This window comes from Pteronotus mesoamericanus, unplaced genomic scaffold, assembly GCF_021234165.1.
Source record: "Pteronotus mesoamericanus isolate MK-2021 breed Mesoamerican mustached bat unplaced genomic scaffold, CSHL_Meso_final contig_502, whole genome shotgun sequence".
Classification (NCBI taxonomy): Eukaryota; Metazoa; Chordata; class Mammalia; order Chiroptera; family Mormoopidae; genus Pteronotus; species Pteronotus mesoamericanus.
Window position 1 is genome coordinate 236,812 of NW_026555187.1, and position 27,098 is coordinate 263,909.

The following is a 27,098-nucleotide window of genomic DNA, read 5'->3' on the forward strand; positions in this document are numbered from 1 at the left end:
GATGCTTCTTCTGATAACCCCAGAATGAGGCTGTGTCCTTGTTCACACCATGGCATGTGCCTAGAACAATGCCCAACACATGATGAGTGAAAGCATATACTGGGGACAACGGAGGGCAGAAGGGGTTGACCAGCAGGCAGGTTTTGGTCAGGTAGGCCCATCCCAGAGGTGGGAATGTATGTATGAGGTCTGCTGGGTCCCCAGAGAGATTCACCATGCTGCAGGCCATGACACTGTCCCCAAAGGCCAGGCGAAGGTGGTGGTGGTGGCGGGGGGGGGGGGATAGAAGTTGATGCTGTGACTTGTCTGGGGCTGAGTAGTCCTCCCTTGACTTGCACCATCCTAATTGGGATGTTGGAGCCTTGGGCCCCCAGAAATTATCAACAGAAACTGGTGACTATGGAGATGATTCCAGGAGCCGGAGAAATAGGCCTCAGGCCCCAGATGACCATTCAGAAAGCTGGTCCCTTCCTGGGCCCAAGAAATTTCATATATGGTAAGGGAGCTAAGAGATGTTTCCCCATGGATCTGAGACTGGATCCCAGGCATCTTTCCCTGGCTGCTATGAGAGACCTTGATCTTTCAAGGCCTGCAGTCACGACTGGGTGATCATGGGAGGGCACTGCCCAGGGTCTGGCTGAAGAGGAGTCTGGTCACCCACCTGCCTGTCCAGGTGGGTCCTCCCTTGGTGAGGTGGTCAGAAGCCAGGCAGGAGGCCCGCTACACTGGGAACACCCTCATAAACACTGTCCAGTATAACTTTTTATTGTTGATGCCCTTGAAAGATTGCTTGTGTGACTGAGGAACTGAATTTTAAATCGTATTTAATTTTAATTAATTTGCAATTAAATGAAAGTACCCAGATGTGACTACCGATACTGTATTGTACAAAGCAGCATTTAGCTGAAGACCCAGACTGGAGGGACAGGAAGGTCAGAATTTATGGTTTAGGGGGCACCGATTTCAGCAAGAAAACTGGGACCCCAGGAAAAGGAGAGAGGTCACTCAGCATCTAGGTCCACAGAGTAGAGGCATCCCCGGTTTCCTGAGGTCAAAGAGCTTGCTCTCATGTTTGTGAGTGAGCATACGGACTGGTGTACCCAGGGCACCTACAGATGCACTTGTGAGTGACTTAGGAGTTCTACACCTATGGATGATCCAGGAGACGACCTGTGTATGTATGCCCTGTGCACTCTCAGGTGCACACAGGCCAGTGCACGAGGGCCACTAGTGCAGCAGATCTTGCAAGAAGGCCCACATGTACTGGTGCATTTCCTCAGGGTAGCTCTGTGGGATCCAGTGCCCCGCACCTGGCAGGATGTGGGCCTCCAGCCGGCCAGGCACAAAGCAGTTGCTGATGGCCCCCACCAGCCCGTGCTCCAAGTAAGGATCCTTCTCCCCCCATAGCAGCAGGGTGGGCGTGGCCAGCTCCTGGGGCTCCAGAGGGAAGTTCCTATGGCCAACACAGACAGAGAGAAGAATGGCTGCCCCTACCTCCTTCCCCACCAACTCTCCTGAGCTTCTGCCTGGACCTGGTCTTACCTTATGAGGTTTCTGTAGAAATTGAGGGGCCCAGTGAGGCCATTGGGCTGCGAGAAGTCATAAAGGAAGGCCTCAAGCTCATTGTGGCTCAAGTGTGGGATGCCAGTCTTGCGGCTGGTGAGGAATGTCTTCAGGATCTGGGAACACAGCAGAACTCTGGCTTCAGTGCTCAACCTACCCCAGTTCCTACCGACCACACCCCATTCCCTCCCACCTTCAGGCCTTCACCCCTCTTAACCTGGAAATCAGACACTGACAGCAACTTCTCAGGCAGCCAGGGAAGCTGGAACAGGAACATGTAGTAGGAACGAAAGAGTTGACTAATGTGGCGCATTGAGTATGCTAGGGGGAGGGGAATACAGACATGAGGCCTGGGCCTGGGGTGGCTCCACACCTCTGCGCCACCATATACACTCTGGTCAGGCACACCGCTGCCTGCCTGAGCCTGTGAAGACACCTGATGTCTCTCTTCACCCGGGCACCAGCTTCCCCCCTCCCTGCTGAGCAGTGACTGTTGAGCAGTCACTGTTCCCACAGAATGGAGGCATCTCCCTCTGCCGCTCCTGGGAGACCCCACAGCCATTGGTGTGCTTCCCTTGCCCTGGCCTGCTTCATTCAACAAGCACTTATTGAGCACCTACTGTGTGCCAGGCCCTGTTCTAGACTCTGGAGACATAGCAGTGAACAGGACAGACAAAACTCCCTTGCCCTCAGGGAGTGACCATCTAGAGACGGAGACAGGCAAGAAACAACAATGACAGAGAGAGACAGAGAGAGGGAAGGAGAATGAGGACACAGCTGTGACTACGATGCTGGGAATTAAAATCAGCTGATGTGATGAACACTGGGTAGCCAGAGATGGCATCTCATGCTATTTTAGTTGCTTAGTCACCTATATCTTCACTGCTAGAAGAAAGCCATTTAACCTATCTCAGTCTCCCCAGCTGGACCATGGGGATAATAACACTTTCATAATCCTAGGAGGCTGGTGTAGGTTACTGTATAAGGTTCCTTGTCAGAGAAATTGTTACCTGTAAGTGCTCAAAAAATGCGAATTACTCCTAAGTGTATTGTCACTGATTGTAGATTGGAAGTGCCACAGGGGATGGGACCCAGCCCCCAGCCCCCAGTACGCTGACTGGTGGATGGGTAAGCTTAGACACAAACACACACCCCTTCAAACAGACACATTTCGGTGTCCTGGACTCCCTGACATACCTTGGTACACTGGCAAGGGGGGACCACTGACCACCACCATCCGCTCCACCAGGGACGGGTAGTAGATGGAGAAATTCCAGGCTATGACTGCACCCCAGTCATGGGCCACAAGGATGCACTTGGAGTAACCTGGGGGATAAGAGGAACTGGAGTGAGATACCAGGTAGAGGTGAGTCAGGGAGAGGGGAGTCAGGGGTGTGAGTCAGGGGCATGTCCCCACCCAGGCCCAGGATGATATCCTGGATGTCTGCAGTCAGCACGTCGATATTGTAACAGCCTACGTCCCTCGGTGCATCGGAGGAACCATATCCACGCAGGTCTACAGCCACCACGTGGAAGCGGCTCTGGAACTCCCGGATCTGGTAGCGCCAGGAAAACCTGTCCAGCAGAGGGAAGAGGGAGGGAGGTTGAGTCAGGGTCCCCAAGTGGTACCTCCACCCTACACCCAGCGGGGGCCTTTAGTGACCCCACCTTCCTGCTCTGGACTTCTAAGAAAGGAGGATGGAGAACCCCAGGCCCAGGGCGAGGTTACTGAGCCCTGGATCCCAGGGGATGTTAACAAAGATTCCTCTTTGTCTCATCCCTTAGGGCCTCTGGTCACTGGGTCCTCAAATAGACATCTGTCCCAAAGCACCCCATCCGAGCCCTGTATCTTTGTACTCCCAGTCTACCCAGCCTAGGTCCTGCCTCCGGGGTGCCCTGGTAGTCCAAGGTCCATCTGCTCCCAGTCCTGTGCACCCAGGCCCCTGAGCCTCAGGCATACCAGGTCTCAGGGAAGCCGTGCAGAAACAGCATGAGAGGCCCGTTGCCGCCCCCGGCAGAGACATAGTGCAGGCGCAGGCCCGAGCTCTGGAAGAAGCACAGTGTGAGGTCTGGGGGAACATTCTCTTCCCTGGGAAACCCCTCTTCCTTAGATTTGAAACCCTCCTTTCGAAACCGCTACCCATTCCCCCCGCCACCCCACCTCCACCCCGGTCCTGTAACGACTTAAATTTGGGTTCAAAATTTTGCGCTTAGCTCCCTTCCACGCCCTGGCCCCAGCCTCCCAGACTGCTCGACCCTCGCAACTTGACGGCATCCAGCGCACTCACCTTAAGGGTCAGGAAGTTGTGCTTGCCTAGCGCTGGGTCGCTCAAACAGGCGGGTGGGGTGCGCCGAGGACGCCCGCAGCAGCCGCGTCGGGGTCGGCAAAGCACGTGCGCGAGCGCGATGCAGCCAAAGACGGCGGCGGCCGCCAGAGCCGCGAGGAACACCAGGCTCCACAAGAAGCCACGAAGCATCTTCAGGGTGAGGCGCGACGGCGCCAGCAGCGCTGTCACCACCAGCTCGGGCATGTCACCCCGTTCCGGAACGACCGTGTTGACGTCCGGTGTCTCGGCCAGGGTCACGGGCCACAGCGGAGAGGCGGGGTCCGGGCTGTGGAGCCCACCGCCTTTGGCCTGCGGTCCCTCCGTGCCGCGGGGGCTTGCGGAACGTGTGGAGAGAAGGTCGGGCGGCTCAGGCCGAAACTGCCACCGCACACGACTTACCTGAGCGGCACGTAAAAACCTGAGCACGACGGCCACAGAAAGGCAGGCTAGAGTGTGATGCCTGTAAGAACCAGACTTTGGAGGATGGGGAGGAGACTTAGGGCGAGGGGGGAGAGGAACTGGAACAGTGGGTGGGGCTTAAGAAGGAGGCAAGTCTAGTAAGACTCCCGCAGCAGGTGGTTGGGCTCTAAACTCTGGAGGAAGATTGGGGACCTGCACAACTGCACTAACAGGGAAGAGGGCGCCTCCTGAATGAAACGGGAGGAGCCTGGAGCGAAGGTGTGGGGCACTCAAGGACCCGTAAGGGTGGACCCAACCTGGCTCAGAAGAGTTGTAGGGTTTGGGGGCGTGGCTTATGGTAGTGGGCGGGGAGACGGCGGACCCCAGAGAAGGCGGGGTCTAACGCTGAGCGGAGCAGGCCTCAGTGAGTGCTGGGCCAATGAGGCGAGGAGGCGATGCCAGGCCCCAATACGGTGAGTCACCCGAGACCGGAAATGGAAGGAGGGGGCAGTCTGGGTTACAGCTGAGATAAGAAGAGCGGCGCAGAAAATTGCCACGGCCTGAAGAAACTTCGGTAGCCCCGGCCGCCGTCTCCCGGGAGCTCCCCGTCCTGGAGCGCGCGACCATCCCCTCGGCCCGCCTTCGAGACATATGTCAGTGCCTTCACCCAGCCCTGGTTCCGACGGCGGGTCCGGCGGCCTCGACCCCGCGCTAGCCTCTAGTTGGCCCAGCGGGCCCCCCGGCCCGCCTCTGCGCAGCTGTGATTGGACTGCAGCAGTCATTTTGACGTGCAGGCAACGAGTCCCGTCCGAGAGCGAATCCGCAGGTGCTGAGGCTCGGACTCCGGCGGTGACAGCCATTGGTAGAGGATTCTCCGACTCATCGGAGAACCAGGCATGTTGAGTCACTGGGACTGTGACCAAAAGCGGAAGCGGGGGCGGGCCGGGCTAGAGGCTTCTTCCTCTTTGTTTTGTAACTTTTTCCCCAGCATCCTGAATATTTCAGGGTCATCCATTTAACCCTTATTAACAACCCTATTACGTGTAGGTGCTATTATCACATTACTGTATTACGGACCAGGAACCTGCAATTCAAGGATTAAGTCATTTGCCTAAAGCCATACAGCTGGCTAAACAGCAATCCAGGATTTTGAGAAAAGGAGCAATCTTGGGCTCCGCCTCTCCTGCCCGGTGGCAGCCATTGGAATGCTTTTAGCTTTCTGCTGGTATCCCAGGTATCGAAATGTGCTTATGTGCCTATTTCTCGATTAGCAATTTGGGATATTATGTATTGACTCAGTCATGTCACCACCACAGATGGACATGTTTCCAGGTGTAGTTTTCCTATCGGATCCTCTAACTTGAAACACTACTCTTTTTTTGTTATCTCCCACCCTCCTTTCACCTTCCACTGTTAACCTTACCTTTGTGTTTGTCAACGTGGAACAGTATACTGTCCTGGGACCACAATTAAGTCCAAGGGGGTTGTTACTTAAAGGGGAGTAGTGGTTTATATGGTTCGGCCTCAGTAAACAACGCAGGCAGGTAGCTGTCTGATTACACTGCCTGTATTTTATGTTTGTTCTCCCTGCACTTAGTAACTGCCTCTCCTTTCTTGCATGATCAGCCTGTGTCATAGCTTTGGTGTCTTTCACACTTGCCATAAAATCAATTCTCTGACCAGTTGACAACCCTGGTATCCCTCCCCGAGTTTTCTAATCTGGCTGCATGGCTGGTGGGGCATCTAGAGACATCCTTTCTTCCTATGCTACACAACACTGACTCACACATCCCCACCCCCGACCCCCAGCTCTACCCTCCAACAAAAAGACAGAAGTCATCACAGGATGATAATTTTATATTCAGTACAAATGTTTATTTTTGCAATGAGAACTGCACAAAAAAAAACCTTTAGTATATAAGTGAAAAGTCTACGAATTCCCTTCTACAAATGTCTAAAGTGTTTAATACAAGTCTCAGATTCACTGACATAATTATTGGCCAAGCGATCCGTGCATACAGTACAGTGGGGGCTTGTACACACCTCTCACTCTTGTATAGGACTAAGATTTCTAGTACTGCGGGAGGGATTGGGAAATGGCCAGAGAAATTAAATAGATCCAAGTTCTAATTACAACCCAGTTAGAGAAACACCTATGAGGGAGGTGTGGAGAGGGCCATGGCAGAGTTCACTCTTTAGAAGGAAGGTGCAGACAAAACGTTTCTCCAGCTAAATAGTCGGACCTGGCCTGGGGAAGTTTTAGAACAGAACATGGAACAAAAACAAGGGTGTGGGGTGAGATGGAAGAAACCCCAAAGAACCAAAATGTCAGTCACACTTGAACCAGCACAGTAGCTTACGAGAAGCGCCTGCAGGGTGGGAGCAGGGGCACCGGGGGTGGTGGTGGGGGAGGGGGGGGCTCTGGCTGCATGCCCAAACAGCACCCTCACTGTGAGGTCTGGGAGATCCCAACCACCACACACCGTGTCTAGTTAAAAACGGGGGGTATGGGTTAATACAGTGCTAGAAGTGTTTCAATTAGTTTCTCTGCATACACATAAATGATATACTTTCACCTTACATCCTAGGGGCTGCTCCTGGGGACTGAGCTTGCCTTGTGGCTTCTCACGGGCACACAGGCAGGGTGGCCGCCTGGTGGGCTCTCTCTGGCAGGAATGTGTGCGTGCACATCTGCGTGCATGTGAGGGAGGATCCTAGTTGGGAGGATGTACGCTTATCTAAGAATATCTGGGTAACCCTGAGCTTAAATGAAAAGTTAGGCAGAGGCAGGCAAGGTGGGAGAAACGGTCCAAGTTCCCTGGTGAGTGGGGGACAAGGATGAAGGAGGGTGAATACTGTCTGGAATCTGGCCTGGTTCTGCTGGAGCATGTCACCTGCCCAGGAGGGAAGATTGGGTACCTGGGCTCCCATTCAGCTCAGGAGGGTGGGGACAGACCACAGATGGGCTAGCTGGCCCTTTGTGGGAGTTCTTACACAGACATGGTCTGGGGGACTCCTAGGCCTGGCCTGGACAACAGGTGGTTCAAAGAAATGTCAGGGAGACGTCAGCATTAAAAAAGAGAGATGTGTTTATTCCATGATCAGTACAGACCAAATGCATATTCACCATATGAAAGTCAAACCAGTCACTGACTCGAGTTTGGCCAACACTGAGGCACCAGCGTTGTGGTGTAGAGTGGGTTCTCATGGCACTCGTAACCTCTCCAAGGGATCCAATTACAAAATTAAAAAAAAAAAAAAAAAAAAGTGGGGAAAGTGGCAGCTGACTGGGTGGGCACGCACCAGGCTGGGAGCCTCTGCCTCAGTCCATGGTCATGACACCCGCCTTGTACCCTGGCCCACCCCTTCCTTTTCTGGTAAAAAACTCAAAACAGATTTGACGTTAAAAAACAAACCAACAGATGGGGTTGAGAGGGAAAAGAAAACAGTTTTCTGGTTTTATAATTAAAAATGGACTGATAAAGTTTGGAACTGAGTAAAATATAGGCAGTTTTTTGTTTTGTTTCTTTTGCGTGTGTGGGATTTTGTTTTTTTATACCAGGTTGGTGGAGTCACCAACAAACTTCAAAGATATGCAACTATGTTTCACTATATAGTACAGCCATGGTCACACACTACCCACAGCGCGGTGGCAGCTGCTGCCCAATGAGAAGAGGATCACGCCTTTTTGGAGATAAGCAGTGCCATTCTGTTTGGAGGAGGAGAAAGAATTAAAAATAAAATAGAATCCAACAAAAAATATATATATATAGAAAAAAAAAAAAAAACAAAAAACAACAAACCCAGAAACACAGGTGGGAAGGAACTCACTTTGGTTGGTGGCCTCACTCACCAGGCGAGGCCGGCCCACACACGTGTGACAGTCACCTCGCTCTGGATTGCCATGGACACACACACACCTCCACGGCACTATTCCCTTTTGCACAAGCGAACACTTACAGAGAGCGGCTCTCGATTAAAGGCTTGTGGGGGGAGGGTAGGGGTGGGATCTGTTCAAGGCAAAGTCAGTGCCAGCAAGGGGGTGGGCCGGTGCCCTCTTCCGCCTCCAGCTTGCTTGGGCCTGCCTGGTCTCCTGGGGGCAGGCAGCTGAGGCTGGGCGGTGGGGAAGGACTCCCGGCAGGCAGGACGTCATGAACGTCACGTTCTTGGGGACAGAAAACCAGTCATGGTGGCGGCAGCGACGATGTCCTGTGTATACTGTGTAGACATTTGGCGGAGAGTAGGGCCTCTGCCCACACGCGGGGACGCGGACTTGGATCTGGCCGGCACTTGCTCGTGGTGAGACGTGCTCTGAGCTGATGTCCTGTGAATGTGGCAGGACGTCCGGCTGGCTATAAGGCAGACGGGCTCTGCAGTCCTCAGCTGCCCGTCAGGCCCGCCCCGGCATAGCATGCACGAGGGCCAGGCCTGGAGACAGGCCTTGGCCACTGCTACCGCCCCTGCTGCTGCCCCTAACACTATGGAGAGTCAACTTTTTGCCAGAAAATCAAAGTCAGAAGTCACCTAGGTGCTCTCAGAAAAGATTTTCTTCAAATATTGACAATAGGTCACTCTGGAAATTCATGTCAATGGTAGCTGCCATCTGGAGGGAAGAAAAGGGAAGGAGTCAGGGAGTGAGAGGAGATGTGCCTGCCCCATCCCCTCAACATCAGCTGCTCCTTTGTGACCAACTCCTTGGAACCTTGCGGCTCTGAGGCCAGCAGGTGTGGGAGAGCAGGCACCCTGCTCCAAGCACCCACCTGATGGTCTCCCCGCCTGCCCCACTTCTCCGAGGGTGACACCTCTGCCCCTTGCTGGGCTCAGAGTCCCATTTCCCAGCTCCTCCAGGGCTGGAACCCTGCCTCACCGCTTCCCGGCGCCTTCGCTCCTGCTCCCGCTTTCGGGCCAGCTCCCGCTGCTGGTCCAGCATGGACTGGGGCTGGGAGCTCTGGGCTTGGGGGGCGGCGGCAGCTGCGGCCACTGCGGCCGCCTGCTGCTGCTGCTGCTGCTGCTGCTGCTGCTCCTGCCTCTGCTGCTGCTGCTGCTGCTCCTGACGCCGGCGTGCCTCCTCATGGACTCGCCGGGCCTGTTCCAGTGCGTCCTCATCCTCTCGGCTCCTGAGCAGAGCAGGGCTTCAGATCAGCCTGGGGCCCGGGACACCCCAGGAGCTCCTGCCCGCAGAGCCAGTGCCCACCTCATGCGCTCCTGCCGTAGTCGCTCCTTCTCCTTCTCTGCATGCTCGGCCTGCGCCTTCAGGGCCTTCTCACGTTCCTCTTTCTCCCTGGCTGCACGGCGGAACTGCTCAAAGCTGTCGCTTGATGACTTGGCTGTGGAGGATGGGGTGGTGGGGTGCTTCTGTACCAGGCTGGCCCAGGAGCCCATGTTCTTGATTTTGAGGTCCTGTGAGGCAGAGAGACCACTGGGTGGGTGAGGAGCCAAGCTGCCATGTGGATGCCTCCCTGGGATTGGGGTGGAGGATAAGATGCACTATGGGCCCATGTATCCTACCTTTTTAGGTGCGACTGGTGTCTTCGGCTCCTGTTTCTGTTTGTCCTTTTCAGAAGCCCCTGGTGGGGGTGCGTTCTGCTCAGGAGGCCGGATCACAGGCCTCCCAACATCCACAGGTTTCATCTCAGGCCCTGAAACACAAATAGCCTGTGGACCTGGGTCCCACACCTGGGCGAGCACGGTGGGCTGGATGGCCCATAGAAGCTCACACTCAGCCCTGGCTGGGAGTGGACGGGACACTCACGCTGGGGCAGGTGGACGGGGGCCTTGATGCTCTCCGGGTGCTTGGGGGGCTCCGGCCGCAGCGAGGGGCTGAAGGGCTCGCTGCGGATGATGGGTGAGTGGATCTTCTCCTCCTTCACCACCACCAGGGGCTGGGGCTGGGACTGGACCACGGAGGCCGCGCGCAGCTCCTGGGACGGCACAGGCACGGCGGCCGGTGAGGCGGGCAGGCAGCCTTGGCCCTGGCCCGTGCCTGGCCCTGAGGGCCGAGGCCCAGCCCTGCTCTTTACCTGCTTCTTCGGCTGGACGTTTTGCTGGGGTGGCGATTGATGGGTCAAGCTCTGGAACTGTTGCATCTGGGGGGAATGTATCATAAGCGGGGAGGGAGCTTCACGGAGGTGACCTAGGAGAGGGGACAAGGAGCATGTGAGATGAACTGGTGTGGAGGTCGCTAGCCCAGGGACCAGCCTGGCCCCCCAACCGAGGGGAGGCCCACCATGGGAGCCTTTGCCACATGGGGTCTGTGGGCCTGCTCAGTCAGGGTGAGCTCAGGGTCAGCTCAGTCTGAGCTCAGGGTGTAGCAGGGCTTTGTGGAGCCCTGCGTTTAGTCCTGGAGTCTGAAACCGGTGTGTCGGAATCATCGGGGAGCTTTGAGAGGTGCAGAACTTGATACATTTGGTCCCAGGTAGGGTCTGAGCCTGAGTACTTTTTAAAAGCTCTCCAGGTGGTTCTGTGGCAATGCCTGGACCACCAATAAGCTGACAGAGCAGGCAGCCTGGCTCCTTGCTGTCCCCGTGTGGCTCGGTCTGCCTGTCTAGGCAGCTGCTTCAGGATTAGGGCTGGCCTAGAATCAGTTGGCACCACCACAGAGTTAGGAGAGAGGTCCTGGGCTTGCTGTTTCTGCCAGACGTGGGCCAGCCCACTCATCTTTATCTAACCAACAGGTGAAGGGACCCACGCAGCCACAGGGTATGAGCACCAGGTGCAGGGCAGGAGTCAGGAAAGCCCCATTCGCAAAGGCGTGGCCAGGCACTGAAGCTTGACACCTCAGCCTCATTGGTGAGGAAACAGCCCTAGGTCACAGCGGGCCAGCCCCTCAGGACCATGTGGCTAGAAAAGACAGCAAGCCCCGCCCTCCCCTCTTCCATCTACCCCATCAGGGAGACACCCTCCTGTTTGAACCCCTGACACATCTTGGCCAGCTCTACCATGGGACAAGCCACACTGTCCACAAAAGTAAGTCACCTCCGTGCCCCTAGTCCGCCCTCATGCCTTACACTGAACCATCTAACCTTAGCTCTGTGTGCAGGACCTGTCACTGACCTGCCTCTGTCTGCCAGCACAGACACCCTTGGGTGCTCCACGGGCTCTGGGCAGAGATGCCCATTTTAATGGGCCTGGAGCTGACCACAACTGATTTCCATCCCCCCCCCCGCCCCCCGGAGCCAGAAAAGCTGTTCAGAGACGGCAAGGACCAGCCTATCCCTGTGCCTTGGCCCCCCAGCCCAGTGTGGCTGGTTCTGCCGGCCTAGGTGCTGGGTGGCCCTGTTCCAAGCCTGCCAGCCAGCCGCAGGCATGTTGACTATGACAGCCTCCTGCCTGGGTAGCTGTCCGGGTGATGGCAGGCTCTCAGGCCTATGATCTGTAGGAACTGCTTTGCCCGCTGGTGGCTTCCTCCATGAGCACTTACAGGGGAAGTGCAGTGGCAGTGCCTGAGAGCTGCCCCAATACCCAGGGATGCCTGCTGAGCTCCCTGGAACTCTAATGACTTGGTCTTTGACCCAAAACCCTAGCTGGGCTTCAATCTACATCCCTCTCTGTGTCAAACCCTGGCCGCAGGAGCTCAAGGGGGAGGCTGGACCCAAGTGACCAGAAGGGACCTGCCTTGTCCCAACTGCTGGCTCTTCTGAAAGTATCTCATCACCCACCACTGCCCACCACAGGAATCCTGACCTTGCACAAGGGTGGAAACAGGCACAGCTGCATGGCTGCCAGGACCGGCACCAGTCTTTCCCAGGGAGGACAGCCAGTTGTTCTTGGCACCTGGCAGCTTTTCTTGGGTTTAGGAGCCTTGCACAGCCTTGTTGTTCAATCTGTGAGAGCACCACTGCAACCCCAAGCCAGACTGTTGGTCCACACTGCCAAGGCCAAGGACCTCAACTCTTGAGTCCTGCATGTCACTACATCATGATGCCATCAACATCACATTTCCACACCAGGCTGGTCAGGATACTTTGTTTACAAACACTTAGATTACAAATACCCAAGAAATACAAGAGAGCATGGCCTGACCAGTGCTGTGGAGGGAAAAGGGCAGCTTGGACCAAGCAGCAGGAGATGGGAATGGTTCTGGGGAAAGGTGGGAAACACATCACTTTTGAGCTTTTTAGCCCAATTCTCTCAGACATAGTCCTTCCTGGCTCTACCAGATGGGCCTCATGAAACCAAGAGCAGAGCACCTGGTCCTCCAAGTTCTTAAACAACCCCTGTTGCCCAGACCTGCCCCTGGCTCCTCCTGGAGCTCAATCCTCACCCTGGTTGTTAAACTAGCTCCTGCTCATCCTCTGGCCACCTCCTCCAGGAAGCCTGCTCCAAACCCTAGAGGTGGACTGGGTGCCTCCCGAGGTTCCTGACCTCTCCACCTGGCAGGAATCACAATGCACTTGCAGCATTTTTTTTAACTGAGTTCCAAAAGAAGGGTCAGTGGGGACCTTATTCCTGGTCACCTCAGCTCGCAAACAAGACACATCTAAGATACTGCAAGAAGCATCGACAGCACATCAGACACCCCATCCGACCTCAGCCTGAAGCATGAGCTCACCGGGATGGCTGCTCAAGGACAAAACTTTGGACCCAGGACCAGCCTCCCCGGAGCCCAGGACAAGTCACTTACTGGTTGAGTAGGGGTCCGACTTGTGGTGCCTGGGTGAAGGGTGATGCTGGATGACTTGCTGAGGCTTGGCGGGCTGTGGTGGGGGTGGCTGCTGGCTGGGAGGCGGGTGCGGGGGCTGTGGGCCTGGGGGTGGCGGGGGCTGCTGGATGTGAGTGGGGAACTGCATGGGTTGCATGTGCACAGGACGGGGGGGCGGCTGGTGCTGGGGCTGGGTCTGTGTCTGGGGGGGTGGTGGAGGTGGTGGTGGCTGCTGTAGCTGCTGCTGCACAGAAGGGTGAGGCGGGGGTGGCAAGGGAGGTGGGGGCTGGGACTGCACCTTCACGGAAGGGAGTAGAGGTGTGGGGGGCTGCACCTTCTGTAGCTGCTGCAGGTAGAGCTGCATCTGCATGGAAGTGAGGGGTGGGTTAGGCGGCTCCTCTTCCTCCTGCAGCAGCACTTGGGGTGGCTGGGCCATAGGGGGCTGCGGGAGCAGGGGTGGCTGGGCCAGAGCGGGTGACACAGCAGGGGGGCGGGCAGGCTTGGGGGGCAGGGCGGCGGCTCGGTTGCTGGGCCTCGATGGCTGCTGGGGCAGCGCGTTGTGCAAAGCTAGAAGAACACAACAGGGTGGCAGTGAGGCTCCTGAGGTCTCCACTCCATCCTGACTTCCCACCCATCTTCAACTAACACTCTCCCCAACATCTTCAACTCCTTATCACCTCCAGAATAAACTGTTGCAGGGGTGGGGGGAACGCGGCACAAGATCGGGCCCTCATGAGCGCTGTCCTGCTAGGTGCCCTGCGCCTCCCACTCCCCACTTCCTCCATCTGTCCCATCTTCACATTCCCCTTCGAGTTTCAGAGTAGGACATGTCCTGAATGCCTCTACCTGACCTTCCTATCTGGGATGAGTATGTTCCCCCTACCCTGACTGGGAGCTGCAGAGGGGTCGTATCTTTTTTCACCTGACAATGCCTGGCTCAGCACAAATGACTATCTCTTATAGCAAAGCACAAACTCTCCGCAAAGGCCATCCTGAGGTGTCTGTGTTAAGTTCCACAATGGCCCTGGGAAGCTGCTGACATTCCCTTACAGACAACTAAAGCTGAGATAGGTTCCAAAGTTTGCGCTGAGCGCCCAGTCACACAGCAGTGAGACCAGGACAGGAAGGGGCCTCTCTGAACCTGGGCGGGTATGGCCACAGCTCACCTGGAGGAGAGACCACTGAGTGCTGGTTGAGATGAGGCGGAGTGCTGTGCTCAGGTGGCTGGGGGAGGTGAGGGGGCAGCTCAGGCTGCGGTAGGTGCAGGATGGGTTGGGTGAAGTGGCCGATGGGGTCGAAGACACTGCCTGGGAGCTGAGGCTCCAAGACAGGCACCTGGGCAGCGATGAAAGGCGGGGGCGAGGACTTCATCGTGGGGGCAGCCTGCTGCGGCATGGAGGGTGGGGGTGGTGGGGGCAGCTGCTGCTGCTGCTGCTGCTGCTGCTGCTGCTGCGGAGGTGGGGGTGGCGGGGGCTGCTGGGGAGGTGGCGGGGGCTGCTGGGGCCCAGGACCCGGGGCCTGCTGCAGCTGCTGGTGGTGGTGGTGATGGTGCTGCAGACAGACAGACAGACAGGCTGACGTCAGGCAGGCAGAAACCCTTAGGCCAGCTCCAGGTGCCCCCAGGGCCCACAATGGTGAGAGTGGCCACCATTCCCGAGGGTGGTCCCCTGAGATCACATACCTTCTTCTGCTCTCTCCCGGGGTGCCCCTTCTTTTTGGACTTCGGAGCCATCTCTGCAGAGGAAAAGAGAAGCTAGTGAGGCCTGGGCGAGAAGACTGCGCTGCCTTGGACGCAGAACCAGGAGAAAACAGGGTGAGTTCAGGAGAAGGGCTGGTGACAGCCAGGCAGGGTGGCAGAGTTCTGATATGAGTCTGTCATGGGAAAGAGACAATGTGGAGCGTCACCTACCCATTTGCCTGCCACTTTTCGTAGCTGGGACTATGCCTGAAAAGCCTCCTTGCCCAGCTCCTCACCCTCAGTGCTTTAAAGGATGATACCTGGGGCACCCAGGGCTGAGCTACATACAGAGACCTCCCTGCCCAATGTCACTCCCTTTCAGGTGAGAGGTCACTAAGGCAAAAAGAGTGTCTGCACCCCAGCCTGCTCTCTCTTGGAACTGCAGTGTTCGAAATGATATCCAATTGAAAGATAAGCAAAGTGAGGTTCTGAAGTTAAGGGATTTGTCCTGGGTCACACAGCTGCCTTCAATGGCATTGCCCTCTGAGGTGCACTCCTTCCCGGTCCCCTAGGGGGAGCAAATATATTCAAGTGTGGTGAGAGAGACAGGGGCATGGGCTTGGACCAAGGTCTGAACACAGAACCACGGGACAGGTGAGGAGAATGCTGACACGTGGGAAGGTCGTAGTGTGAATACTTTAGGGGAGGGAGAGAAAGAGGCAAGCTGAGCAGCAAGTCTCCCCAGGACTACCGAGAGCAACATGGAGATGCTCAATACCATCACCAGCTTCTCCTTCCTTTCAGGAGAGTGGCCTCGAGAGCAGCTCAGTACTGGGACGCAGTGGACGTGCTGCAGGGAGAAGACAGTATGTGCTCTGGTTCCTCAGAGGCCGAGAGCTTGTTGCCACCACTGTGCGGACACATCTGCGAGGAGTGCCCAAGAGCCAGCATGCTCCCTATCCCCACTCCAACGAACTTGCCAGCTGGATGCCCCTCGCCAAACTCCACTGGTATGCAAGCACGAGAGAGGGACAGAGGCCCAGCTGGTGCTCACAGGCTAGGAAATGGTGAAGTTACCAACCACCACGTGGGAAGTAGAACCCACAGTGCCTTTTGGACTCCTGCCACCTTTGCCTGGCATTCCCTGAGCTTCTTGCCAGGGTGCTTTGCTCTTGCTGCTGGGATCAGAAGACACAGGCTTTGTCCAAAGCAGGGCTACCTCCGCTCATAGCTGCTTCACGAAGGGCCATGCTAAGGTTCTGTGAGGTGCACGGCACGGCCTCAGGGTGCCATGTGCCACCCAAAGGGATATGGGACCTGGTGCCCTGCAAGAGCTCACACTCCACACGAGAGACAAGACAGCAACACAGACCTCAGCAGCTAGACACTCGTCCTCATACAAATGGCAGCAACTGGGAAACCTGGGACATGAGAATCATAGGCCCAGCAACAAACCTGGGGATTTCCAGGATGCAGGCTCAGGACCCTGGGTCAGGAAACCTGGGGAGAGGGACACTATTGTGGGTGAGACATACAAAAGGGAGCCAGTTTAGGGGGTTTGCAGGATCAAGACCACATGGTCTGGCAGCTGCATGGTAGGGGGTGAGGGGAAGCACTGTACTGAAGATGCTGGAGGTTCAGAACCAAAGGGACCCTGAAATGTGCTGAGAAGCCACCAAGAAGTACAAGAGGCTAGGGTGTTTCTCCCAGACAGGACCCTCTCCCAGCATCAATTCCATGAACAGAAATGGCAGGTCCAGGGAGGCTGGGACAGGTGCTCATACACTGGTCATGCTTTTGGGAAAGTCTAGGGGAGGGGAGCCAGTGGTTAAATTCTGACCAGCAGACACTGTGTCATGGAGAGAGGGAGAATTGCGCAGGGTCAGGGCAACCTGTCATCTTGTGGACTTGAGAAGACACTAGTTTTTCCCACAACAGGGACAGTGGCTCCGAGTCCTCATTAACTTCCCTTAGGTTCTGAGCAGAGGTTCACACGAGAACTCATGGGGACCAAGGTCAACGGGGTACCGGGGGTTACAGGGAACAAATCTCAGCTGCCTTGCAAAGGTCACTGGGAGTACCCCAGGGCTCCCTGGCAGTGCTGGCACAAAGGATACCCCCAGGACCCAAGGACTAAAAGGACCGGCGGTGGGAACCAAAGGTGCTGGAGCCTGTTTGGGAGAGCATATCTGGCTCATGTGGCCCAAGTCTCATGTTGAGGTGACTGGAAGGAAGACAAGACAGAAGTGCACGGCTTCACAACACACCAGCCCCAAGACACCCCCACACAAAACTCTCTAAAAAGGGTTCCATGAAGATGGCCTCAAAGACTGTGTGATCTTTATTCCATGAAAATCTTCAACTCAACACAAACGTCATCTTTACATAGGATGGTAATTGTACAAAGAATTAAAACGTTTTTGTAAAATCTGATTAAAACACTGATTCCTCCTCCCACACCCCCCAAATCAAGGGAAGGAGACAGGATGGAGGGTAAGGGCAGGGAAGAGGGATGAAGCCTCTAAACTGAACTAGGGAGTCTTGGTGCCAGCTGGGCCTCCCATCCCTCAGCAACTCCTTAGGCCCCGAAGCCTGCTGGTGAGCTGAGGCCCAGCTGGTACCTTTTATTTCCCAAGCTCGGGGGCCTGCAATAATGAGTGGGCACTGCCCTCTGCTCTGTTCCTGGGGCGCTGGGCACATGTGATAGGCTCAAGTCTAAAGATCAAACTTGCTGCCAGATAGAAACCCACAGGCAAGAAGGACAGGATCCCTGAACAGCAAGGGTGCAAAAACCCTGTTGCAGCTACAGCCTGTGTGCAGGTATGTGTGAAGGGGTGAAGCAGCACACAGGCCACACGACGGGAATCCAGGCAGCCATTTGTTCTGAGGCGGCAGAATCTTCCCAGAAAGACAATGCTAGCTACTTCACAACTGTCCTTTGGGAACCTCTGGGCATGAGGCCCCGTGGCCTCAGCTAGGCCGAGATGCACTGGCAACACATCAGGCACAGGCCAAAGGGCAACTCAAAATAGTCTGTTTGGCAAATGGAGCTTGACTGGAAGCCAACTGGTCAGAGGACCAGAGAGCAGCCTGGGACTCCAAGCATCACAGCAGGATCCTAGAGACTGGGGTGTGGGAGTGGGGTGCTGGAGCTAGAACCCAAGGCCAAGGCCAGTCTGAGAAAATTATAGCTGCTTGGGTTTGCTGATGGTGAACTGTACCTCCTCAAGCCGGCTTCCAATTCCAGAAGTCTGGCTCCATGATGCCAGCAGATGGCCAGGCCTTGAAGTATGTACAAACTACACTTTAAAAAAAAGAAAAGAAAAGAAAAGGGGGAAAAAAAGGGCTCCCTTAAAGGCAGATGTTGCTCCTTAGGGGACTTTTCACATAGGGCAGTCTTCTGTTGAGATGCTGGATTCGTGACCAAAAAAGGGCTGATTATTTTATTTTTAGAGCCAAAAAACCTCTCAGAGGGCTTGTATGATGCTGCCTGCCCAACTCCCAGCAGCTGCCATTATTCTAGGGGACTAAAAACTATGAGGGTGCCCGGACTGGCCACATCCATCACAGATGTGCAGAGAGCCAGCCACAAGGGCTCTGACACCCTCACTGCTGACCAGTCCAGTGCTCTGGATTTTGAGAGCCCTTTCTCACCCACGAGCCCAGACCCTGACCCCCTGGGGGCAGGGATGAGGGGCTCCAGGGGCCAGGTCGGCTGGCTACACAGCTGACCCTCCCCAAATGCGGTCGCCAGTGGCTGGCCCCACTGCAGCCTGCCTCTATTCACCTGGGAGGGACAGAGGCAGCCCAGGAGGTCCTTTCCCTGTGCAACTTTAACAGAATAGGAAAAGAAACCAGAAAAATGCCCAACAGGGAACAACAAAAATGGAAAGACTCCAGGGGGCTGAGTCAGCTGTGGCTGGTGATAGCCTCTGGCTGATGGAGTCACAGGAGCCACTAGATAGAAGGCATGCTGAAGGACAGCCCCCATTCCTCACTTGGGAAAGCTCTAGATGTGTGTTCTTCCTTAGGCTGAATGAAATTTCCCCTGGGCTAAACGTCCCTGCCAGGTCCAGGAGGGAAGTGGTTAGGATCCAGAGTCCCAGAAAAAGATGAAGGGATAGAAAGAAAACATACTTCTGATGGGGCCTTGCTCACAGAGCAGCACCCACACCCATGCGTGTGCAGGGAGATTGTCATCACTCTCTGGGTGATGTCACCCACCCGGAGGAGCCCAGACGACCAGGGAGGCTGGGTAGGACAGCCAGGCAGTCTGTACACAGGAGGCCCGGGCAGCCAGCCAGGCAAGGCGGCCTTCCCGGAGGCGGGACTAGGCGTGTGCTGCTCTGATGGACATGACTAATGCCCCCCGGGGACAGGCCCAGGGCTCTGAGGAATTCCATAACTTGATGGAGTCCTGTCCCTTTCACAGAAGAAAATGGACTTAAGCTAGAGCTTGCTGGGAAGGAATCTGGAACTGAAGACCGTTTTATTAAGAGTCCGTGTCCAATGATTAGGCAGGACCTACATAGAGGGAGAGAGAAACCAGTGTGAGAGAAATGGTGTGGAATGTACCGTTCCAAGTCATAAGAACAGAAGAACTGCAGATCAAGCCAGCCTCCTGTGCCCTGCTCACTGACAAGGCACCAGAGAACAGCGCTGGAGCCCAGAAGCCCTGCCTCAGCCTGGCCAGCTGAGGGCAGGGACAACCCACCTTCCCCTTAGAAGGGCCATGGATATCTCCAAAACTACCCAAGCTTGTTTATGCTTCTAGACAGAACTGCTTCCAGTAATGTGCACCCCAAGTTCATGAGAGCACCTCCTTCACCAGTCTTTGCAATGTGAGAGGCCTCTCTGCCTATCCAAGTCACCTGTCCCACCAGCCTGGTGTGCCATTCCCACAGGCTCCACTGACTCGGAGCTTATCCCCTGGGTCGCCTCTGCTGCATCTTGCTTCTCAGGGAGGTGTTTCAGTCCTCCTTTAGGACTTGGATGGAGTGGGGGGGAAAGGGGCTCTCAGGTGTAGGCCCTACAGCTAACACCTCATTTCTGCATTCCTACCAACCCCAAGAAACAAAAAAGAAATTTAAAAAGAGAAATCAGTTACAGACACTGTTAAAGGGGCACAAATAAAATAAAACAAAACAGGCTGAGGAGGAAAGCCGTCCTTTCTTTTTTCCAGGGCATGGAATTCGGCTCTCCTTGTCAAGGGAGAGGCATGGGGTCATTCCCACCCACACAGCAGAGCAGATGCCTCTGCTGAAGTCACGGATGCACTGACACTGACTGCATTCCCATGGTCCCCTAGGGCACGCATGGGAAAAACCCGCCCACTGGCCAGCCTCTCACTCAGGGCACATTCCACAAGGCTAGCTCCACCCCAGAATCCCACCAACTGCATGTGGGTATATGAGGGGTCACCAGGCAGTGTAAGCAGACAGGCTACAGCCCCATCCTCCAGGTTTCTGCCTATTCCCCCATCCCCACTCACCAGGAGCCTCTCCCTGTCCCTGAGAGCAAGTGGCACACCCCTGGAGTGGGCAGCATCAGGCCCCAAGAGCAGACTGGAACCAAGTTCCTCAGAGACCCTGCGAGTCGGAAGCTGAGGCTGGCTGTCTGGGAAGAATGCCCCATGGCCTCCGTGTGCACTTTCCAGCTCAAATCTTTCCAAAACATGAAGCATTCCTTTTCCCCCTGGAGCTATTAAAAAATACCCACATGCTCCAATCCTGGGAAAAGGAAACAAGGAGACTAAAATAGCTGGAGTGTGCTCCTGCTGCAATTAGAAGGCTAGGCCAAGTCCAAAAGAACCATCTCAAACTTTCCTGAATCTGGGTCCCAGCCCAGGTGGTTAGGGACAGGGGTTGCTCCTAAGAGGGATACCACCCAGAAGAGCCAGGCATCAGCAATGTGATGGAGGGAAGCAGGATGAAAAACCCTAGGATATGTCTGACCCCGTGAGCCAGGCAGACGTGCTCCCAGCACTGACGGCAGGAAGGCCACAGCTCCACCCACAGCCCACCTGGAACTGCAGTGGAAAGGAAGAACCGCGGCACTTTTAGCTTGCCCAGCTAAGGTCTACAGTTGCCTTAGGGCCAGTGGGAGGTTGGCTCACTTGTACCCAACCCTGTCCTCCCAATACTAAACCCTCAAGCAGACCAAAACTTCAGACAAAAAGAAAATTTTCTTTTCTTTTTTTTTTTTAAACAAAAGACCACAACCCAAGCCGAGCTGGCTTCAGAGGATGTGGTGGGACAGGCCAACAGCAGTGTGTGCTGCTGAGCAAGGGAACACGTGGTGGCCTGGGACTGGGCTGGGAAAGCAGTTCCTGCCCCCCCGCCCCCCAACCCCCATCCTGTGAGCACACCGTTTCCCTGAACTGCAACATGACCCTAAGGACAAGTCCTGTGCCTGAGCTGTCATCAGCATCCTTGTCTGTGAACAGCAGACAGAAGGGGTCCAGGTTAACAACCTACAACCCCAATTTAGTGCCTCTGTTCAGTTTCTTTTGGTGATTCTAGTCTTGGGGCTGTGTCGGCAGAACTGACCCTTACTTAATACAATCGACAAAAATAGGCCCATTCAGGAATGTCGGCTCCAATCCAAATGGAAACACAAGAACAAGGAAGGAAAAACAATTTAAGTTCCAAAAGACCAAGGAAAATACCTTTCATGCCCACCCCTCATCCTGATGACCGCCCCCCACCCCAAGGCAGAACCACCTGTAACTGGTCCCAGAAATCAGCTGCCTGGCTCCATGCACCCAGCATAAGCAGCTGCTGGAAGAGCTGCCAGGGACGTGAGTGCAGTTTCCTGTGAGGGCTGGGTGGCAATGGCTGCATTCAGCAGTTCAGGGCCACAGGCTCCCACCTTGGGATCCAGAGTGTCTGAGGTACAGGACACAAACCCACAGGGTGGGTGCTTCCTGAAAGCAGAGGCCCCTGCTAGCCCATGACAGAGCTCTTCAGTGCAAACTGCTGGGGCAGAAAAAGCCAGGACCACAAAGACAAAAGGGAGTCTTACAAAACCCAAGGTAGGGAGGGCGCATGGGAAGAGGGACAAGCTGGAGTCGGCCGAATCGCCGGAGACTGGAGACTGGGGCCTGCAGGCCAGCAGCTCAGACACTGTAAATCTCACCCTCCTTCCCGCCAAGACAGCTGTTCCCAGGACTCTCAGATTACTTGTTGCACAATCTTTCCAATTCATTTAAAAGAGGAAAAAATGTGAAAAAATAAAGAAACACAGTTGGCAGCAGCAAAGAGCTGTTGGAAATGCCGTCATGGCCACCCCACAAACACAAAAGCAAGCAGGGCACTCGGGAGCCCTGGAGCCGTCCTGCTGAGCTTGGGGGCCAGGGGCAAAGGACACAGTCACAGTCTCCTAAGGTGCCACATCAGCAAAAGCAGTTCACCCTCAGCCAAGCTGCCTTACTTAATGACCAGGTCCCATGCCAGTTTCAGCCTTTACTGTTTTCTTTTGACCATTTGGATTAGGAAAAAGGCTGTGAAACCCCTAGAGGGAGCAGCCTGCAAGGAACCCCAGAGTGAAGGTAAATCCAAGGAGTGGCTGGCACCCAAAGTGAGAAGTCAGATGCTACCAGGAATGCTAACTGGATCCAAGAATACAGCCATTTCACTCCGCAGTGGGCAACAGACTGGCAAGGCAGCCCTTCTGGGCAGGCATGGGGGTGTGGCACCCCCTGCTGGTAGACGGATTTTAAAAAAAGCCATGACAGCGTTGGAGGTGATGGTTAGAAAATGGGTCAAGGATGGTAAGAGAGGCAGTCAGCAAAATGCATATATCAGTCTGCATACAGTGGTAGCTCAATACAGAATACAGCCTCATGAATTTCACCTCACTTGGGCCCACTGAAAATGAAGCAATCCTGCATCTGGAGTCCTGCGGAAGCCCTCAGTGTCCCCCGAAATCCTCCACAGGTGAGCCCTCCACTCACTTGGGAAGTCTGGTGCACCTACTGTAATAGGAATGAGGGACAGTGCCAAGAACCGGAGCCCCCTGGTCCCAAGAAACAGGTTGAGCCCACATGAGAACCTGTGCATACACATCTCGGAACAGCATCACTCTTCCCAGCTGCTGTAGGGATCCTCAGACCTCCTTGGTACCACCAGGTCACATTATTTACATGAAATGATTAAGTGGAACTTATGATTTATTTAGTCAGAATAAAATACCAGAAGACAGGACAGGTCCACGAAAGAACACACTTCGTTGCCCAAACACATGTTCCCCACTGTGGACACACAGACTGCTGCCTGCCTGGAGGGACATGCTTAGGCCCCCAGGACCAGCTAGCTCTCAGGCAGTCTGCAGAGTGTAGACCTGCTAAGAGACCAGCCAGTGGAAACCGCTGGCTCCACCTTACAGCATGGTCTGGTCGCCTGGCTCCTTCCCTAGCCTCTCTGGGCTAGTCTGAGCTTCTGCTCCCAAGTATCATTGGGTAAACACACACCTGGAGGAAGGCCCTCTCCCCACCACGGTGCAGCCCCCCACATCTCTACCTCACCCACCTCCCATTCTGAAGCTGTTGCTCATGTCGGGCATACACGCAGGCCCATGGAGCACAAAGACAAGGACTGGTAGAGGTGCAGGACACACACATCCAAGTGTGAACAGAGTTAGGAGCTGCCAAAACAGTAGTGAGCACACTCTGGAGAGAATGGTAGTGCCCTGAGCCTGGTGACAGAAGGGGCCGACAGTAGGCTGCCCCACCCCTGCCAAAGCGTTATCACCCGGGAGAGCCGTACTGTGACTGTGGTGCAGCGAAGATGATAGACTGGGCATGGTCACACCAGGATCAAAGCCAACACCTGGGCCCCAACATCCAATGTTTTCACCAGCTCCCCACAGCCCGGCCCTACAGTGTCAATACCCTCCTCTTAGCCCAGGCCACAAGGGAGAGAACAGGGTGGCGGGCTACCCACTACTCCAGTCAGGGTGTTAAAATGGTGGCCGAAGAAATGTTATGACCATCACACCTGGTCTCTAGCAGCCTGGACATAGGATGAGTGGTTCAAATACATGCAGGTGTGCAACAAGATGCTGAGTAGGACCCTAACCTGTTTCGGAGTCTTCACTGTCGGAAGAGCTGGACTCGCTGGTGCTCTCAGACTCCGAGGATGAGAAGCCCTTCATCTTGGAGGAGCCAGCAATCACATCCACTTTCTCGGCTGCAGTAAAGCAACATGAACTGCGTCAGGCAGGGCCCAACCCGGGGGCTGCTCTTCATTCAGGCGTACCTCAGGAGGAAGGGCCCCAGGACAGTCTATGCCCTGCGGGCCAGAGAGCTGCTCCTGGTGGTGTCCCAGACCCCAACCGGCCCCATGTTTCCCAGTGTTAAGATGTCAGCCTACTGCCTGCTGGCCAAAAACTCGGCTTATGCTGAAATCTCAAGCTGCTGTGTCCTGCCCCCCAGCCAATCTCTCAGAATCCCCTCCACAGAATTCATCAGGATTAAGACAAGCAAGAGGGGCTAGAGCTCCCTCAGCAACTTTCCTGGCAGTGAGTAAAGAGGACCCAACGACCCCTGGAGTCAGTCTGGACTGGGATGAAGATTGTACAACGTCCTGATATGGATCCTAAGCCTTCCTAGTCCTAAAACAAAAGCTGAGCCAAGATGAGGCACCTGTAAAGCAAAAGCACTGCCTGGAAAACCCAGAGGGGGCCATGTTGAGGTAAATAGGAATGGCAGGCAAGCACAGAGCCGCCCTAAGGCCTCTCCCTGACTCGGCCCTCAGAGGCACCAAAGGGGGGGGGGGGGCGCGGGGCGCGGTGATAGTAGGTGAGGAGAGAGTCCATGGTAAAGGCTGCTCAGAGCAAGGTTTAGGACACCGATGTGCAGGTGAGCCCCAGGTGGCAATCAGCCACATAGGTCAAGAAAGGCACTGACAGCCTAGGGTCCAGTGCCATGTGACAACCCTCCAGAGGTGTCATGTCGAGGATAAAGATTTTATCATCAAAAGAAAAAGCAAAGTCTGAAAGAGAGAGTCACCGTGGGTGCCCACAGGGACCTCGCTAACAGAAAGCCAGGAGAAAGCAGCTTGGTCAACCCTCCCTTGGCTGGGACACCCCCAAGCCCCGGGGAGACCCAAGGGCACCTTGAGGTTTCCGTTTTTTCCGCAAACAGGAGGTGACGTAGCGTTCCAGTTCCCGCAGGGTAGATGGCTTCAGTGTCTCGAAGTCGATCTCAATCTCGTCAGGGTTGGAGTTCTTAAGTGAGGGCTCCCTCGACTGTATGATGTGCACCACTCGGCCCAGCTTCTCACCCGGGAGCTTGTTGATGTCCAGACTGAGCTGGCGCTTCTCCTCGTAGGACATGGGCTTGCACTTGTCCTCCTCCTCTGACTCATATGCTGGAGGGGGCTTGGTCTTCACAGGTGCTGGCTCCTTCTTGCTATGAAGGAACAATGCAGATGCCATCAGGAATAGGTGCCCTGTGAAGCTGGGCACCCATTCCAATCCTTTACTGGGGGACTGAGGGGCTGCCACACCTCCACCCTGCTGGTCTTCACAGGAAACAGGGAGGCTGCTGTGGCCTCTCCCTGCCACCTGCACTACACTACCAACCATCCTCCCTCCTTCCCTCCTTCCCTCCCCAAACCTGGTGACTGCCCGACGCTCATCCCTGGGAGAAGAGCAGAGGTGATTACACCCCATGACTGGGGCAGGCTAGGTCCCCATCAGGGCACTGGGGTGGCACAGACCTTGTGTTACTGTTGCTGCTGTTGTTTTTCTTGGTCTTTTTGGGAGGAAGCTCCTTGGCTTTGCTTTTCTTATTCTCTTCCACTTCCTCTTTCTTTTTGTGCTTTTCTTTTTTCTTTTCCTTTTTATCTTTCTCTTTTTTCTTTGGTTTGTTCTGCTGGGGCTGCGAGAGGGCTGCAAGCTGCTCGTGCACGGCTTTGAGCTATGGAGCATACAGGCAAATGCACGCCTGTCACCCTGGTCTTGGTCAGAAATCCCAAGCATCAGGGCCCAGGGACAAAGGAGAGGGCTGGTGCTTAGCTTTCTGACCTGCCATCTCATCGGATTTCCAAAGTGCTCGTGCCCACCCAGGCCCTGGATTCCAAAGCTGCCCAGAGGAGCCACCTAAACTGACAAATGCTAAGCCCTCTGGCCATCCTGGACCCAAGATGAGTATCCACAGGGGACTGGGCAGGGGTATGAACACACGCTGGCACTAAGGGCCTGATGGCCAGATTGTAGGGAACAGAGCAACTATGCAGACCCAGTAGAGATGAACAATCTAGTTATCCTCTTTCCAGACAGTGGAAGGATCCAGAAGCTTTGCCTCTGCCCAAAGAGCAGCTGTGTCTCTCTACCTCCACAAGCTATATACATATGTTCAATATACCTGTGACCTTGCACAAAGGCACCACTGGAATTCTGCTCCAGCCAGGATTCAGAGCCATGACCATCTTATAGAGACCTCTAGGGAAACTGCCTGGTCCACAGATTCCAGTACTGGGGATGGGGATGCCTGTGCCCTCACCTGCTCCTGGAGCTCTGCCAGCCGCTGGGCTCGCTCCTCCTCAGAGTCATCGGTTGAGCTGTCACTGTCCGAGGAGCTATCGCTGCTGCTGTCACTGGACGAGGGTGGGGCCACGACCTTGGTGGGGGGTGGCACCGCGGGGGAGGACACAGACACCAAAGGCTCCTCAGGCTCGTCTGGCATCTTGGCAAAGCGCATCTCGAACACATCCTGGGGGGTGGGGAGGTGTGGGTGGGGAAAGCTAGGCCCGTCAGGGCTGCTGGGTCCCCCAGACATGTGGGTGGGGAGTAGCCAGGCTGTGGCCCAGTGTCACCAGAGCCTCACTGGCTGTTGGGAAGTCAACAACAGGAAGCAAGTGAGAGGGTCAGGGAGCTGGATCGACAGTAATCTTCTCCATGCCACTAAGCCAGGATGCTGGGGTGGGGCCTGACACCAATTCCCACACTCCTCTCTCGAATCTCATACTGAGAAAAAGGTGCTCCTGACATACAGCCCAGATAAGGACAGGGGACACAGGGCACAGGAGACAGCCGCCCACTGAAGACGTCAGTCTAGGGATCCATTATTTAATGGGCTAAGGGTAGGACCCACAAAAAGAGTTCTTAAGACTCCAACCAAGTTGGAACTCTGTCAGCACATCCCAAGGGAAGCTTCTGAATACTGGGAGTTCAGTACCAGAACGGGAGGCTCTGCCCACCTCTAGTTCACATTCCCGCAGAGAGTAGGTGAGGTCTACTATTTTAGAGAGCGTACCAAGCAGAGGAAACAGCACATGCAAAGGCCCTGTGGTGGAAGTGCACGCAGCACAGAGTCCTCAGCCAGTGACGGGGCCAAGCCCCTGCTGCAGCAGGAATGGGTCTGCATCTGCCTCCCCATTCATCAGATCACTTCTGGGCACGTAGCTGAGCAGAGCTCTGCCACTGGCTGAAGAGTCTCGAGGACATACGAGGCAAGGTGAGAAAAGTACAGGACAGTAGGTATGGG

General features: G+C 55.3%; 2 protein-coding genes across 5 annotated transcripts in view; both read right to left on the reverse strand.

The window, feature by feature from the left end:
* Positions 1-781: 781 nt before the first annotated feature.
* EPHX3 (epoxide hydrolase 3) lies at positions 782-4,647 on the reverse strand. The gene is made up of 7 exons (XM_054578665.1): positions 3,852-4,647; positions 3,524-3,609; positions 2,981-3,138; positions 2,761-2,889; positions 1,781-1,884; positions 1,543-1,679; positions 782-1,453 (listed from the first exon to the last, which is right to left on the reverse strand). Exons 1-7 carry the CDS (start codon positions 4,092-4,094, stop codon positions 1,228-1,230), a joined length of 1,083 nt encoding a protein of 360 aa, XP_054434640.1. The 5' UTR covers positions 4,095-4,647; the 3' UTR covers positions 782-1,227.
* Positions 4,648-6,780: 2,133 nt separating this feature from the next.
* The window catches only part of BRD4 (bromodomain containing 4), a 78,682-nt gene continuing 58,364 nt past the window's right edge, over positions 6,781-27,098 (reverse strand). For 2 of the 4 annotated variants that reach the window (XM_054578823.1, XM_054578825.1), the window contains exons 8-19: positions 26,115-26,324; positions 25,330-25,529; positions 24,724-25,019; positions 23,686-23,796; positions 14,612-14,664; positions 14,097-14,481; positions 12,913-13,497; positions 10,042-10,422; positions 9,798-9,928; positions 9,484-9,689; positions 9,157-9,406; positions 6,781-8,892 (exon numbers count right to left, since the gene is read on the reverse strand). In XM_054578823.1, coding sequence (XP_054434798.1) covers positions 8,824-8,892; positions 9,157-9,406; positions 9,484-9,689; positions 9,798-9,928; positions 10,042-10,422; positions 12,913-13,497; positions 14,097-14,481; positions 14,612-14,664; positions 23,686-23,796; positions 24,724-25,019; positions 25,330-25,529; positions 26,115-26,324 — 2,877 coding nt within the window. In that variant the 3' untranslated portion in view covers positions 6,781-8,823. Of the gene's footprint in view, positions 8,893-9,156; positions 9,407-9,483; positions 9,690-9,796; positions 9,929-10,041; positions 10,423-12,912; positions 13,498-14,096; positions 14,482-14,611; positions 14,665-23,685; positions 23,797-24,723; positions 25,020-25,329; positions 25,530-26,114; positions 26,325-27,098 lie in introns of those variants that run through there. The other 2 variants (XM_054578824.1, XM_054578827.1) reach the window with 2 other exon arrangements.